The 17,633-nt window shown below is 39.3% G+C and overlaps 1 protein-coding gene across 3 annotated transcripts in view; it reads right to left on the reverse strand.

Moving 5' to 3' along the window:
• The window catches only part of LOC134539995 (protein singed wings 2), a 209,951-nt gene that overhangs the window by 108,263 nt on the left and 84,055 nt on the right, over nucleotides 1-17,633 (reverse strand). For 2 of the 3 annotated variants that reach the window (XM_063382408.1, XM_063382406.1), the window contains exons 5-9: nucleotides 16,422-16,576; nucleotides 12,443-12,631; nucleotides 10,269-10,538; nucleotides 9,486-9,575; nucleotides 1,372-8,984 (exon numbers count right to left, since the gene is read on the reverse strand). In XM_063382408.1, the coding sequence (XP_063238478.1) occupies nucleotides 8,802-8,984; nucleotides 9,486-9,575; nucleotides 10,269-10,538; nucleotides 12,443-12,631; nucleotides 16,422-16,576 (887 nt within the window). In that variant the 3' untranslated portion in view covers nucleotides 1,372-8,801. Of the gene's footprint in view, nucleotides 1-1,371; nucleotides 8,985-9,485; nucleotides 9,576-10,268; nucleotides 10,539-12,442; nucleotides 12,632-16,421; nucleotides 16,577-17,633 lie in introns of those variants that run through there. The other variant, XM_063382407.1, reaches the window with a different exon arrangement.

Below are 17,633 nucleotides of genomic sequence, written 5' to 3' on the forward strand. Positions count from 1 at the left end.
CAAAGATGGCGGATTCACGTCTAAAAACTTAAACCCACATATATCGTCACTTTCGTAAACATTTGAAGGGCATACCAAACGTATTGGCGTGCCAAATGAATTTTTTTGGTAGTGAAACTACATTGGAATATAGTTGGTAAACCAAAACAGTGATAGTAAAAATTTATCACACGTTTTAAGATAACTAAGAAAGCTAACATTACACTCATAATACATATTCTTTTCCTAAATTCATAATTGGGTTAATAGCACAGTCATAGAGCGCACGCTAGTTAACCTCAAGGTGATTCAAATCCGTCACTGAGTATATATATATATATATATATATATATATATATATATATATATTACTTTTTTTAACAACAATTAAAAAAGCATTATATAAAACTAATGTTTAATCAGCTCAATAATGTTAGGGTTTATTTGTAGGAAGTATTTACAGACTCATTTCAGTCGTTCAAGCAAAAACAAATTTCTAAATATATACCTAGTGTTATGTGTGTTTTAAAATGTTTAAGGTTGCTATTTTAGTAATGCCAAAGAATTATAACTTATAACGTACATATGCGGAAACTTTATAGTAAAAACATTTCCATCAAGTGGCCTAGCTTAAGTGCAGTAATGTAAATAATTTACACTTAGACAAATTTAAAAAAAAAAAGTTACAAACCATAGAAACACATTCCAATAACAATATATATTTAAATATTTCCCACTTATTTAAACTTCGATGTACATTATTTAAGTACTTAATCACATTTAATTTATTTTCGAAAATCACTTGACATATAGACGTCAAGTGTTTCAAAATTGCAGCACATGATATTTTGTAATTAAACTTATGCATAACAGCTTAAGGGCCCAGTAAATACTTGTTGCATCATTTTTGGCCCAGGCACACATAAGTTGTGCAGACTAGCAGACTTCAGGAAAAACGTGATTTCAAAACTACTCACGATATCCAATTGGAGTCTGCTTACGAAAAGCTTTTAAGAGTTCGCTGAGGGCCAAAAGGTTACTTTTGATTTCAGATTAAGTTTTTAAAATGTATTTTTAAAAGAGTTAAAATGGATAAAACGCGTGGTTTCAGAGTAATTTTTAGGCTTAAAACAACCGGTACGAATTATTGAAAGCACTCAAGGGCCTTGCATTGCACCTTTATTTTAATTTCTCTGTCATATAATGTTACGGTCACCGCTCAAATTCCACAGTTATCCTGTGACGACGAGAAGACTGCGCGCCAGTTCAGAGACTTGCGCTTAGAGGCTATACCGCGCTAGAAATACCAGCGAGAGCCGCGCTTATCATCCTGCCTCACTAACACACGTACACCCCTGACGAGACGGGCCCATTAATGTGTCTGTATTTTTTATAAATAATAAACATTAACTAGAATATATAGGTATGTTTATTTAGTTTTATTAATGTTACTTAATTATAACAAATTTACATTACACAAATTAAGACTTATAATAAATTACTTTGTATTACGAACTTACAGCAAAAAAAAACACGAAAAAGAACAAAAAAACTTTGTTTCTTCGAACTAAGTAAAGCAATGCTGTTCATGCCGAACAAGCATAACGGTAACTATGTACCACACAATTTCATTTTAAATAAATTTACACCAATATAGTCTAATTTAAAGGTTTTTTTAAGAACACAAACGAAGCAGCATTTAGACAAAAAGTTTGTAGGTAAATATTTACACTTAACACTTGCTTGTGGTCCCAAAATGTGCAAATAATGCATATTTACACGAACTACAAAGAAAACTTACTTTCTTAGTGATTCGAAATTCTTTACATGATATACTTATGATAACGACACAATACTATAAGGCTACAAGAGACAAAAGAACCTGCTAAGATAGCGGCGGTCACGTGATGAGCGCATCAGGGAGGGGGAGGGTATTAGTCAAGCAGCTGCCTCCTGGCTGATAATGGGTTTGTTGTCATAACATAAACACGCACTAATTAGACACATAACTTAGAAACACACAATAAGAAACACAAAATTAGAAACACAACTTAGAAACAAAACTTAGAAACAAAACTTAGAAACAAAACTTAGAAACAAAACTTAGAAACAAAACTTAGAAACAAAACTTAGAAACAAAACTTAGAAACAAAACTTAGAAACAAAACTTAGAAACAAAACTTAGAAACAAAACTTAGAAACAAAACTTAGAAACAAAACTTAGAAACAAAACTTAGAAACAAAACTTAGAAACAAAACTTAAGAAACAAAACTTAAGAAACAAAACTTAAGAAACAAAACTTAGAACCACAACTTAGAACCACAACTTAGAACCACAACTTAGAACCACAACTTAGAACCACAACTTAGAACCACATAATAAAGATTGTCTAAGTTATGCCTGTTCTAAGTTGCGTGTTTATAATTTACGTGTCAGTTCTAAGTTGTGCGCTTCTAAGTTATGAGATTCTAAGAAGTGTGGTTCGGCGTTGTGTGTTTCTAAGTTATGGCAGTTCTAAGAAGACCGACTCGAGTGCAATGGTTGGTTTCCACCCCTCCTCCAAGCTCGCCGCGATAGGGGAAGATCCGCGATGCGCACAGAGATATCTGAGAAGGCTCTTTTGTTTCTGGTCCAATTATACCACGAAATTCACGATAACAATAATAGGACGCAAAAAAAGAAAGTTTAACAATGGTTGACGTGAGATCCATTTCCCAAAAAAAAAAAGCAGCAGACACTTTTATTAACACAGAGAAAAGTTAACATTACAAAACTTTCATAGATAAAAGTTACTTCTAATAAACCATGTAATATCCTGGTTAAAAAAACCTTCAATGAACTCGAACAATGGACTAAAATTAATGTTTTCAAGAAAAGGTGTGATCAAAAATACAGTATCAGCGGCAGCATTACCTAGGTTGTGTTGCAAATCACATATTACAGAAGATAATTAAAAACTATTAGTGCATTTTTCGTAAAACCTGAAGAAAATATAGTTTTATGAACGCATCACATCTTAAAATTCAAGCCATGTTCAGAATGCCTTCAATTGTGTCTGTCTGTGCTGTCATTTCTGATGAGTTGATTCCTTCTATGAAATTCTCTGTGTTGTCCAAGCACGTAAAATTTGACATTACCTATGATATTTGCATGTTCTCCACATGTTCATCAATACTTTTTTTTTTTTTTTTTTGCCTATGACCACTAACAAAACCAATAATGACGTATGTCCAGCATATTATGTTTCAGCAATATTTCAATAATATCCATTTCTAGAATCATTCAAAGAAGGTTTTAATATATCACGTTTATATGTTGTTATTAAGTTACTGAAAATATTTTGTGTGATTTGGTGACATTTAAATTATTTTCAGTTTAACGCTTGGATATTTTACACAAGAAACAGGTGCGAACTAACTGAAAAAAAAGAAGTCGTAATAAAAATTAATCTCACGTAATATATCTAACATATAACACACACACTAACACAAAATCATCACCATATTATTTAAATGCACTACAATTAAATGTATTAAAACTACATATGTTCTAATAACATAAACAAAAATATGGCAAATTAGAGCCTCTTTCGTTACGTAAAAACATTTTTTTTTCAGTCATAATATAATAAAATGTTTTTGTAAAGTATACCTAACTATTAAGATCAGCGTACTGTTATTAAACACAATCCCTGCATCTCATTTATTATTATTTTAAATAAAGTATAAAATATATTGACCACTGTTAAAGTATTAAAAAAAAAAGCAAGTATGTAAAAATGCAGAAAGAAGATTTTTTCAACACATACTGAATTACATGACTCAAGTTTGTAGCACACTTGTCTAAAAAGGTATGACTTAAGTCAGTCAACTTTTATAATAAGGAAGTTGTTTAAAATCAGACATGTTTAAATGAGTCCTGGTAATTTACATTAAATGCCCCTAATTTCACTTGAATTAGAAACTTTTAGAAACAGACGTGGACTCCAAGACACAAAGTGTAAACCAAATTAAGGTGAAACTTGGGTGTAAAAGCAACACAAAAGTTATAAAGTCATAATTGTGGCAGGAATGTGTCTGTTTTGGCAGTTTTTAAGTACTGCATAACTTTAATTTTGTTTTAAATTTGTAGCAATGTTCATGGAACCATAAACACTCCTAGCTATATTCCACAATAAATAAATAAAATCATGTTCAATATATTATAACTTAAATAATAAAATAACTGAAGACAAACGTAAAATATTGGTAACATTAAGTTTACAGTATCACAATTAGTACAAAAATACACATGACCATAAGCACAATCCTTTAAAGTCCAAGCATTTCCTTTTCTGTTGGTTAAAATAATAAACTCAAAGGCAACATTAGTTACACTGCTTTCGAACTGTGATAGGCTTGCCACTAAAGCCTAGGATAGCTTCATTAAAAAAATTTAGAAAATATTTAGCAAACACAAATGAGGGGTATAAATCTCGTTCGAAACTTAACACCAAAATAATTACACAATTTTACATTAATTCATTCCAAACACAGAATCCTTCATTATGTATCGGTATTTTCCATTAAAAAAAAGATAGCTTTTTTGGCTACCTATTTACTTGTTAAATGGAACATTTCGAACTTAAGTTTTAATTTTGTTTTAGCTTCCGCCATTAATGTGTATAGAAATAATTATTGAAATAAAACATTTACTCTCAAAAGTTAAAGATGTGCTTACCAGTCTCACAAAATATGAATGTGTCCCTTTTTTCTATAATAAAGCTATTATGTGTCTACACTCACATACAACAGACCATATTCATATAGTAAAATACACATATTATAGACTGGCACCACTATCACTCCTATTTCATTCATTATTGTAGCACAATCAGGTTAAAAGTTTTATAAAAACACGTGGATACACATTTACGAAAGGCAGTCAGTGCTGATTGAAGTTTTTATTCGTATTTTAAAATAAATAATATTTAATACTTGGGTTTCAAACCTAATCTCTTCATTATTGAATCGTACATAATTAACTGTTCTTTTAAGTAGCAACAATTTCTCGCAGGACAACAAACTTGACTAGACTTCACACGAAATACTTCATTTCAAGTGCGCTGCTTGCTAATACTGAATGCATGCCTACAGCTGAACAAATCTTTACCGCTGCGCATAATGAAGGTAACAATTTTTATTACCATTGATTCGTACAATTTAGCTAAAACATTTTTATGGCAGTTGAATGTATACCCAACATATTTGGATTTGGCTGGCCAATTGGTGTGAAAAAACGAATTCTTGATACAACAAGTATCCCGTTTTAACTAAAAATTAAAGGCATTACTGCAAATTTGAAAAGAGATGAAAAATATTATAGGTTCGAAAAATTAAAAAAATTTTCTTCCCAAAATTCCAGCTTACAAATTGTATGGCGAGAGATTCCTTCGCTTTGCGAATAAGTCTTTCTTCAGTCTTCTCAATTCGTTATCTTGATCATTCATATCTTAAGTACGATTCTTTAACATGCCTGTCAGCCACACTCAACACCTCAAAGTTGAGGTATTATTTACGAACAAGAAAATAACGACCGAGTATTATTACTGAAAAATAATTTCATAAACCTGTAAAAATTTTTAAAAATTAAGTAATGAAGAACTGTCCAAAAGGAATGTGAAAAAGCCATAATTTTGAGATACATTTTTCGTCCAGTTTTCAGGACATGTATGCTCGTTGTCTTTCGATTCAGTCACTTCACTTCAGCAAGGAGCAGCTGACAAGACAACGGCGGTCCATGAGTAGTCATTGCAAGTCAACACGCACACGTTCTTCACACAGTTACGTCATCTGGACGCCCCAGCCTCCGGGAGTCTGAAACTCATTGTGTTCCCAGTCTCGAACCAAAGTTGACATTTCCGAGATTCAGTTGCATTAGAGACGAGGATGGTCGCGAGAATTTCCCCCCGTTCGGTAGCAAAGGCATGCTTGAAACAGGCATACCTCCGCTTTCATTTGGAAGACCAACACATGGCCAAACTTGATTTTAACATACACATAATTATATATCTCCGAAGCTGATCAAGCATAGGAAAAAAATTTAGTACCAATGATAAACATACCAAAACAACCAACCCCCAAATTTTTATTAACATTTTGCAAACTTCAACCCCATAATGAGCGGAAAAATGGGTAAGTATTGTTTTAAAATAAATAACCATATTTGATTAGTCTTGGACGACACTGAGAAAAGGTATCTTTCCAAAGGAAGTTACGTCTCTGTCCATGGTACCAGAGAATGAATACAGCCATATTGGCACGGCAGTTGAATCCAGCCCTGAATTGAAAAAAAGGAGGTGGTAAAGCGAAATTTTGGATTCACATTCGCGAGAGGACAAGGATTGAAATCCTGGGTCTTTCCATCCAGGTTTTCGGGGTTATCCCCACCCCCACCACAAACGGTTTCCCTGAAATGAAACGCAAGGCGAAATACCGAAACGGTTCTCACCCTTTTTTAGGCCCTGTCGGATCCCATTCCCCCGATTTTTCACTAACGTGCATAGTACTTGCCAACTTGCTCGTCTCCAATCCGAAATTTCCCGAAAGTAAAGCAAAGGTCTGTGAGTCCTCCTGCCACTGTTACTCTGTCAACGGTGCTGGTGAATGATGTGTACCGCTGGCAGTAGTACATCTTTGAGAACTGTCAAACTGAACGTTAGTCAAATGACACAGACTATACAGGATGAATACGAATGCGAACCGACAACCTTCGGTTGCAGGTTTGTAAGTTGAAATCAATAACACGCCTTACAGTCTAACGTGCTTCCCACAGCTGGTACCTACCTGTCTTTGAATTTGAAGCTGAACAACATTTATTTGTAATAAATAAAGTAGTTGAGATGGAACACTGAACGACTGGATTATATTTAATTGAATGAAGTTCTACAACCAACCCGTATTTTATAGCTGTCAAAAATTTAGTTCATTGAAATAATTAGGTTGAGTAACACGTCACAAGAATATATGGAAAGTAAAGGTGTTACCCTCAATTATTTCAATATGAAGCCTTTTTAAGACAGCAATAAGTTTTTTTGTATAACTTCATAAATTAAACATTATCCAGTGTTCCATCTTTAATACTTTATCAAAACTAAAAATAAAACGGTTTGAGGTAAAAAGTCTGTACATTAGATGAAATTTTGAAGGAAAAAAAACTCTGTTTTATCGTCTATTCAGGCATCACTAGAAAACTATTAACAGATTTTGATGAAAACATTTTTTTTATTAATAATGTATTTGGCTAACTTAAACACTATGCTATACATAATTAAATAATTTCACATTTAAAAAGTTGAAAAAGGGGTAAATATGGTTTTAAGGTAAATAATTATAGCTCCGAAGCTGAGCAAACATAAAAAAAAAGTTAAGTACCAATAATAAACACGGGGTGAAATTGGGGTGAATGTTGTTCTGAAATAAATATATCTCCTAATCTAATCAAGCATGATAATATATATTGGGTTATAATAAACATAGGTAATTTCTAAACAAAATTTTACCATTTTGTGAAATACAACTCTGTAAGGTGTGAAAAAAAGGTTAAATATGGTTAGGATATATATCTCCAAAACTAATCCCATATATTTAGTAGTAATAATAAACATACAGTTTTACCATATTGTGAAATACACCTGTTAAATGTGAAAAAGGGGTAAATATGGTTACGATATATCAATTATATCTCCAAAGCTAATCAAGCATCAGAAACGATATTGGGTCCATTAATAGACAAACTAAAACTACCTACCAAACTTTGTTACCATCAGCAGTACCCTGAGACAGAGTGAGCGAAACCGCGGGTTATTGGTTTGGTTTTACAATAAAACTGTTATTCGGCCCCTAATAAGACGTTCAGACCATAAGGCGTGTAATTTCAACTTATTTCGTCACGACGAGCCTGCAGAACAAAGTTTGTCAGTCAAATCCAGACCCATGCTGTATACCTAGAGACCGGGAAAAATTCGCGGGTTCAATGACCTCCAGGATAGACTCCAATATCCTCTACACACTCGGGCAAATGCCAACTGTTCACTGACTGCTTGTTGACTTGTGAGTCGGTCTCGACTGGGTGGGCCTGTGATTCGACACTTCTATTGGGGGAGGGTCTCTAATTGGCCCTCAGTCATCCAGATCAACAGTGAACCAATGGCAGAAGCAGCACTGAGGTATATTTATTTGAATTTTAGCGTAACACGAAATGAATCCGCGAAATTTTCAGGTCTCTGTGTATGCCGCGTGTCACCGTGATCTCGCGGTCGACGGAAGAACGAGAGGGGAACGTACTGTTTCTCTCTTCGGACGGTCGTCGACGGGCTAGGGAGAGACGGAGTGAAGAACGGGGAAGTGGGGAGAGACAGGGGCGTAGGAACCGGGGGGGACAGGGGGGACGTGTCCCCATGAACTTTTTGGGTGGAGGGGACTGTCCCCCCCCCCCCCCCCCAACTTTCTAGACCGTGATATTTTAATTTATAATGTTATTCTGCCCAACTTTATTTTTTTAATTTCTTCACTCATCGAATTTTATCTTTAGGAAACAATAATATTTTTAACATCGATGTATCCAATGGTTAGATACAAAAACTGCTTAAAAAGTGCTTTTTTGCACTTTTAAAATCGAAATTTTCCTGTGGAGGACCCCCGGACCCCCCCCGCCTTAGTAAGAGGGGGGAAAGGGTTTGCATGACATAAAAATCATTATTTGTCCCGTCCCCCCTCCCAACTTTATGAACACAGCTACGCCAATGCCGGGAGAGACGGGAGACGGCCGGCGACGCCCGTGTCTAGGGCATCTTAGTGACGATCCAGGGCACCTTGCCGGTCTTCTTGAAGGTCCAGTAGTCGTAGGCGAGCTTGCCGACCACCAGCACGATGAGCGCCGCCAGCACGGCGTTCAGCAGGTCCAGCGGCTGGATGAGGTACTCGCTCGGGGGCACGCACACGGCGCTGCGCGACAGCTCCCTGATCTGCGAACAGAGGAAAAAAAAAGATCATAAAATGGTGGATGCCCACACACGCTGCGCCGGTCGCGGTTATACGTCACGTCGCTGCCATCATCTGCTGCATCGTCCCTGAAATACAGGCGTCACTTTTGTCTTATTCACGGAAAGATGGGGCATCACTTGGAGCTATCCGTGAAATAACGGCAACACTCCGTGCTCTATCCGTGAAATAACGGCAACACCTCGTGCTATCCCGTGAAATAACGGCAATTCGTGCTCTATCCGTGAAATAACGGCAATTCGTGCTCTATCCGTGAAATAACGGCAATTCGTGCTCTATCCGTGAAATAACGGCAACACTTCGTGCTATCCGTGAAATAACGGCATCACTGAAGATGGTTTTGGGGTCTATGAACCACGAAACGAAAAACTATAAAAAAAATTTCCGGAAGTCGCACCATGGTAACGGCTACAATGCGTAGTATTTCTTTGAAATCTACCTAAAATAAGACCAAATTCACTCACCGGTAGCAAAGAATTCTCATCTCCTTCCACCGAGGAACATTTCACATCACCGACATCTTTGACTAGGTCTGTGTACTTCATGAGTAAATCCTGTGAACAAAATACCACACAAATCACATTTCCTTACCAGCCTTGCACACGTGCAAACTTGCGCTCTTGCATACTTGCACACTTGCATATTTACACACTTGCATACTTGCACACTTACACACTTGCATACTTGCATAGTTACACAATTGTATACTTGCATACTGACACAATTGTATACTTGCATACTTACACACTTGTATACTTGCATACTTACACACTTGCACACTTACATACTTGCATACTTGCACACTTGCATACTTGCACACTTGCATACTTGCACACTTGCACATTAGCATACTTGCGCACTTGCATACTTGCGCACTAGTATATGTGCACACTTGCATACTTGCACACTCGTATACTAGCACACTTGCACACTTGCATACTTGAACACTTGCATACTCGCGCACTCGCATACTTGAACACTTGCATACTTGCGCACTAGTATACGTACACACTTGCATACTTGCACACTTGCATACTTGCATACTAGCACACTTGCATACATACACACTTGCATACTTACACACTTGCATATTTACACACTTGCATACTTACACACTTGCATACTTACACACTTGCATACTTACGCAATATTACAATTTAGTGCTCGCATACTCGCATATATATTGTTTTGATCTGCGACCTAATGATGACACAAGCAGACGGGGAGAAGTGTCATGTGTGACGCACCTGGAAGGCGGGCGTGAAGACGCAGTCGCACGTCCAGGGGTTTCCGCCGAGCAGCAGCACCAGCGCGTTGCGGTTGCGCTGCAGCGCGTGGTCCAGCGCGTACGTGGGCAGCCGCGCCAGGCCGTTGGAGCGCAGGGACAGCGCGCGGAACTGCGCCAGCCAGCGGGAGCCCTCCAGCTCCTCCAGCGACTCCACGGAGTTGCCGTCCAGGTACACGTCCACCACGGTGCGGTAGGCCGGGTTGGCGGCCAGCGGCCTCACGTCCCGGATCTGAGCGGCACGCGCCGACACAACCCTCCACCAGTCACGCCTTCACCAGTGGCGTAGCCAGGATTGGTGTATTGGAGGTGTTAAGAAGCATGCCTCCCACCCCCCTCAGTATTAAAGCGGGCGGGTCCGGGGGTCCTCTCCCGGGAAAATTCGGATTTTAAAGGTGTAAGATAGTGCTATTTTTGCAGTTTTCGGTTCTCAAATTTAAATATTGTAATCGTAAAAAATTTATTAATTTTAATATGAAATTTGTTTGAGTGATGAATAAGAAATTAATTAAAGATTTGGTGCTAAGGGGGGGGGGGGGGGGTTAACCCCTAACCCCCCCCCCTCCCTGGCTGCGCCACTGCTCCGCACCGCCAGTCACGCGTTCACGCGTTCCCTACTGTCTGTCCGTGTCTGGTCGTGTCTTCGGTGTTACGAGAGCTCAAGCATGATACGGCACAAGTTGCCACGATTATAATGCCTACACTGGACCACACCTCAGAGTTGAGAGTATAGAGTTGCGAAAACGTGTAAACATTTAACAAAACTATTGTAAATTATAAGAAACCCATGAACTGCTGCCACCATCTGTAACCGGATTTTTTTTTTTTTTAAGAAAAACCCATCGCCATTATACGTTACACACGTTAACTCCGTTACCCTGCGATTCTGATGTTATTCCATCAGTTGTTAAAAAAAAATTTTTTTAGAAAAGTTTAATTCTACACAGAATGTATCAAAGTTTGTGTAATTTTACACTTTCATACGTTGGTGTATCTTTTACTCTTGTGCTCTAGTAAAAATTGCATTCAACAGAAGGCCTACAATCGATAGTACAATTACTATGGTTTAGTCAATCTGTCATAGCGGTCAGTGTATTGTTTTTTTTATTTTTTAGTTTATGATTTAAAAATTTACATATGCAAGTGTATATTCACTACAACTGTCAGTTAATTTTTTGCATATGTATTATAATAAAAATTAACATGTTAATTTGCAACATTTCCAAAAATATTTTCTTGTTGCTTACAGCGTCTTTTCACGACTTGATTACAAAACATCGCGATTTCTTTACTATTTTTAAATTTAACATGAAAGTTTTACACACATAAACATTCAGGAAGAATGATGGTAAAATATCGCACCAAAAATCGCAACTGTAGTTCAGAAGAAGAAAGTATGCAAACAAACAGACGGGGATAGCGATTATGTTTTATACGATTTATAGATTTTGAAACACAGCACAAGCAAATTAGTTGAACGATTTATCACCTAGCGAATAAGATATCATCAACAATGCAGTAGCCATTGCCACCGAGGATTACAATAACATTTTTGAAGTGATATCTTTATAACCTGATGCAGCTAAATTGTTTTCGCATTTTATTATTATTTTTTTCCTTTTTTAAATTCCGGAAGTAAAAAAAACCATCAAAAAGCATAAAAAGAACCCATTTATAACGAAATAAGTGTATTTAATAGAAACGAATTTTAATGGTTAAATGCATGAATCGTAAAAAAAAAATAATAAAAGGACAGGACTGAAATGTCGGAAACCTAATGTAACAAATAAAATCATTGAATACAATACAAATTGAATTATTTGTACCTAAATGTAATTAAATAAATAAAATGAATAAAAATTACATGAAAAAGCATCAAAAGAACCAATATATAACGAAATAAATGTACTTTAATAGAATCGAATACCAATGAATAAATGCTTGATTTGTAAGGAAATAATTCAAAGGAAAGAACTGAAATGTGTGGTAATGTTTACTAACTGTACATCATAATGTGAAATAAACGAAATAATCTTAAACGATACAAATGGAAATGAAATAAAGGGAGGGGTGCCTAGCCCAGTGGCCGCGTTTCTGGAGGTGTTGGCGTCGTCCGCGGCGGAGGAACAGGTGTACCTGGTTGCCCGCGACGTGGAGCGTGGTGGTGTTGGCGGGCAGCGAGGCGGGCAGCGCGTCCAGCCCCTGGTGGCTGCAGTTCACCACGATGTTGGGCACCAGGTAGCGCTGGCCGGGCTCCCACACGATGTGCAGCACGGTGCAGCTGCAGTTGGAGGGCGGCCCGCGGGGACAGTCGTCGTCCATCGCCTGCCGTCAACACACACACTCCCTACACTTCGCAGAGCCTTCTCGACACGCCCCTACACTACGCAGAGCCTTCTCGACACGCCCCAACACTTAGCAGAGCCTTCTCGACACGCCCCAACACTTAGCAGAGCCTTCTCGACACGCCCCAACACTTAGCAGAGCCTTCTCGACACGCCCCAACACTTAGCAGAGCCTTCTCGACACGCCCCAACACTTAGCAGAGCCTTCTCGACACGCCCCAACACTTAGCAGAGCCTTCTCGACACGCCCCAACACTTAGCAGAGCCTTCTCGACACGCCCCAACACTTAGCAGAGCCTTCTCGACACGCCCCAACAATTAGCAGAGCCTTCTCGACACGCCCCAACACTTAGCAGAGCCTTCTCGACACGCCCCAACACTTAGCAGAGCCTTCTCGACACGCCCCAACACTTAGCAGAGCCTTCTCGACACGCCCCAACACTTCGCAGAGCCTTCTCGACACGCCCCAACACTTAGCAGAGCCTTCTCGACACGCCCCAACACTTAGCAGAGCCTTCTCGACACGCCCCAACACTTAACAGAGCCTTCTCGACACGCCCCAACACTTAACAGATCCTTCTCGACACGCCCCAACACTTAGCAGAGCCTTCTCGACACGCCCCAACACTTAACAGAGCCTTCTCGACACGCTTCAACACTTAACAGAGCCTTCTCGACACGCCCCAACACTTAACAGAGCCTTCTCGACACGCCCCAACACTTAACAGAGCCTTCTCGACACGCCCCAACACTTAGCAGAGCCTTCTCGACACGTCCCAACACTTAACAGAGCCTTCTCGACACGCTCCAACACTTAACAGAGCCTTCTCGACACGCCCCAACACTTAGCAGAGCCTTCTCGACACGCCCCAACACTTAACAGAGCCTTCTCGACACGCCCCAACACTTAACAGAGCCTTCTCGACACGCCCCAACACTTAGCAGAGCCTTCTCGACACGCCCTAACACTTAACAGAGCCTTCTCGACACGCCCCAACACTTTGCCATCTTGGCTCCCGCCACGCGGAGCACGTGAAACCAAGCTGCTGCCATCTGTGGCGGAAGGCACCAACCAATGTACGCAAACACAAAGCTAAATTTAGCAGTATTAACTGTTTAATTAATTTCTACAAGATTGCCAGGTGTTTTAATAAAACGTTCCTTGTCGAAAATCTGGGTCTTTTTCGCTTTCATCGGAGCCGTTCATTATATAGTAGTTAGATTTTCCGCTCTGCAAATCGAATGACAAGTCGACAGTCGGTGTTGCTGCTACGTGTGATTTTGCGTCCAGCTCATGGTCTGCGCAATGTTGGTTCGACGCCAAAAACATTTTGAAAGTGTAGTCTTTGCATTGTTGAAACAAGTTTTTAAATGACTGCATTTTATGGAACTGACTGTGTTGAAGGAAGGAAATTCTAATTTATAGTTGTGGTCAAGCACGTTTCTGAAATGTTTTGGGGGTGAAAATATGGCAAAAAAAAAAAACTTTAAGTCACAGTATGCCATCTCCTTGAAGTTCCTTACTCCATGCTCATCATAACCCTACCATTAATAATTTATTTTTCGTTAAGGGATAGAGAGATGGTCCCAATGAATCAATATTGGTTTCAGCAGTTGTTATGCCTTAACAGTTTAATATCGTTTAATATTAAATGTTGCCTTCGTGAAATCAGAGATTACACATTCAGTCTTTTTCATAGGTCACGCATACATATACTGACAGTAATCTAAGTTTAAGCTATTTCCATACATGAATCACGTACTATACTAGTTTCTGGCAAGCCTTTAAATTATATAGGCCTACCATTTATGATTTAACGAAGCCCTATTATGAAAATTAACCAATAAAAAATAACAATGGACTTAAAGCTGTTGAAACCACGATTTAGTCTTTAGGTTTCTACCTCTCCCGTATGAGTGTTTTTAATTTCAGAATTTTTTTTTTGATTATCATGTAAATACTCAACTTTCGAGTCCTATTAAAATTCGATACTCGAAAAATCTTTACTTTAGTTCCACCGTATTTTATCCAGTTTTAAATAAGCAAGAAAATAATACATGTATATTTAGATTCACTGAAGGTGTGTACATGATAATTTCGTAAAATAATTTCTTAGCGGATGTCTATGTAGCAAAAGAATACACGTGCCAAATTTCAAGTCTATAGGTCTTATAATTCATTAACATTCGCCCGCGGAAATTCGATTGTAAGGGGGGGGGGGGAGGCTAAGAGGTTTGCGCGTGGGTTTTAACCGAACCAAGTATTCTTCGGAGTGGGTGCTCATATGTTGTATACTGCCAATATGTTGGCCTATATGCATGCAATAAGCAGTAAATGTTTAAAATGTACAAACATATTTTTTTTCTCCATAAAACACAGTTTTGACGTTTACGGTTTGTCAACACCCGTTTCACAGTCATGGTTTTACGAGCGCAGGCGGGATCCCTCAGAAAAGAGTCTTCTTTAATTCCAGGGGGGAAAGAAAGAAAGAAAGCTCTTTTACCCCTCTCAACCTTAGCCCTCCGGGGTTTCTTGTGTCCTTTTATTTTTGGTGAACTTGATTTGAGGTAATTATAGCCATCAAATCAGGGGGAATTTATTTGATAACCCCGGGGCTCCCCCATGGGCGTGGGTAACGGATGACGCAGCACACTCAGAGATTGGCTAACCAGATAGTTGGCTGCGTCCTTGGCCCTAGACCCAGCACTACTGGCGCCGCATGCTGATCTCCCACATCCCACTGGGACCCCTTGAAAACACCCAGTGAACCCGTGGTCCGGTCGAGGACTATCCAACCTCTTCTAGCTTTCCAGGCTTGTAACTGGAGCTGTGTCGTCGCTCACTGCGTCAGCTTTTCACGAGGCTTGCCCTAAGCGATTAGGGGAACTCTGCTTTCACGCCCACGGTGGAGTTAAAGGTTAAGGGCTCCGCCTGCCCGGGCACACACACGGTGCGCAGAAGTTCAGGAAAAACAACGCGATTTCAATACTTCTCAAGATACCGGAGTGGGGTCTGCTTACGAATAGCATTTAAGAGTTCGCTGAGGGCCGAAAAGTACTTTTAATTTTGGATTAAGTTTTTAAACTGTATTTTTAGAAGCGTTAAAATGGCTAAAACGCGTGTTTTCAGAGTAATTTTTAGTCATAAAACAATCAGTACAGATTCTTGAAAGCACTTAAGGGCCTTGCATAACACCTTTATCTTCATTTCTCCGCCATATAATGTTACGGTCACCGCTCAAATTTCACAGTTATCCTGTGACTACGAGAAGACTGCGCGCCAGTTCAGAGCCTTCCCCCTCGTCAGGGTTGTATATGTGTTAGTGAGGCGGGATGATAAGCGCGACGCTCGCCGGTGCTTCTAGCGCGGTGTCTCCTCTGGACTGGCGCGCAGTCTTCTCGTCGTCACAGGACAACTGTGAAATTTGAGCGGTGACCGAGACATTATATGGCCGAGAAATGAAGATAAAGGTGTAATGCAAGTCCCTAAAGTGCTTTCAAGAAATTGTACATCTTTTATATGACGCCTAAAAATTACTCTAAAAAAAATGTGTTTTAACTATTTCAACTCTTCTAAAAATACAGTTTTAAAACTTCGTCCGAGATCAAAAGTACTTTCGGCCCTCAGAGAACTCTTTTAAGTGCTTTTTCGTAAGCAGACCCCACTCGGATGTCTCGAGTAGTTTCGAAATCGCGTTGTTTTCCCTGAAGATCTGCACACCGTGTGTGTTGCCACAGTGGCGACTGCGGGGGAGGGGGAGGGGGCTCACCTTGAAGATGGCCATGACGGGCCGCAGGGGCTTGCCGCGGTACTGCGGGTCCCCGCAGGTCGTCTTGTCGCGGTCCACCACGCGCCGCGCCACGGAGCTGTTCCTCGCGTCGTCCACCAGCCACGTGAGGTCGCCGCGGCAGTCCCACGGGTTGCCTGCACACAGCAGCACCCTCTCTCCTCGACTCCTCGACTCCTCGACTCCTCGGCACAACACACACCTGCACCTCGGCGGCACAACACACACACACACACACACACACACACACACACACACACAACACACCATCTTTCCACGAGAGCAGCTCAACAGTGCTCACTTATTTACTTAACCAATTTCCACCCGAAAAAAAAAATTGGTTGTCTGTAGAGTCGGTTTACGGACGATAGTTTAACGTGACAACGTCATAACAAAACATTGATGAAATTATTGCATACTTTTATGAATAAAATTGAAATCATTTTTATTGAATTATCACTATTTTGTATGGATACAAAGAAGGAGTGAAATGAAATCTACAATTTAATTGATAAATTTACTTTTATTTGCACTCATTAATTCAAATATATTTATTACTTTAACGAAGAGATTATTTTAACTATAACTTTTATACATGTTTGCTATTTAACTTATTCCAATCTGTGTTATTCTGTTAAGGATAGGACGATGATAGGAAAAGTAGGAAACGAATGGGAGTGTTTCAAGTTTAATGTGCCTCGAAAAAGTCAAATCGATGGTTGTTCCAATCGAGTGGAAGAGAGATAGATGCGGCGCAAGCGTACAATGAGTGGAACGGGACACAACGTAACGGGACAATGTGCGTAACGGGACACTTTTTCGTGCGTGCAGCCGGCGTTCATCGATTTATTAGACGTTGTCACGTCAAAATGTTATTTTTTGGCCATATCGTACACCAGAAAGAACCTCGAACGATGGTCAAGTTTTTGTTTTAAAGTGCATTTCGCACAAAAGTGGACACAGTGTCTTACACCTCCGAGGTACATATATGATTACAATTTGTCAGCAATTACAAGTTTCATTTTACGATTTCGCTCAGCGGTTCCCAATTATTTTTTTCCGGCTTTCTTTTGGCTGAGCCCCAACTCCTTTTATTTACACCTTATCGTTAAAATATCCCTGATACCTAATTGTTTGCATGTTGTAATGTTTGATGATAATACGCCACGCGGCGATTCTAAGGTTTGGCAGATG

The sequence above is a fragment of the Bacillus rossius genome, chromosome 16, assembly GCF_032445375.1.
Source record: "Bacillus rossius redtenbacheri isolate Brsri chromosome 16, Brsri_v3, whole genome shotgun sequence".
In the NCBI taxonomy this organism is placed as follows: Eukaryota; Metazoa; Arthropoda; class Insecta; order Phasmatodea; family Bacillidae; genus Bacillus; species Bacillus rossius.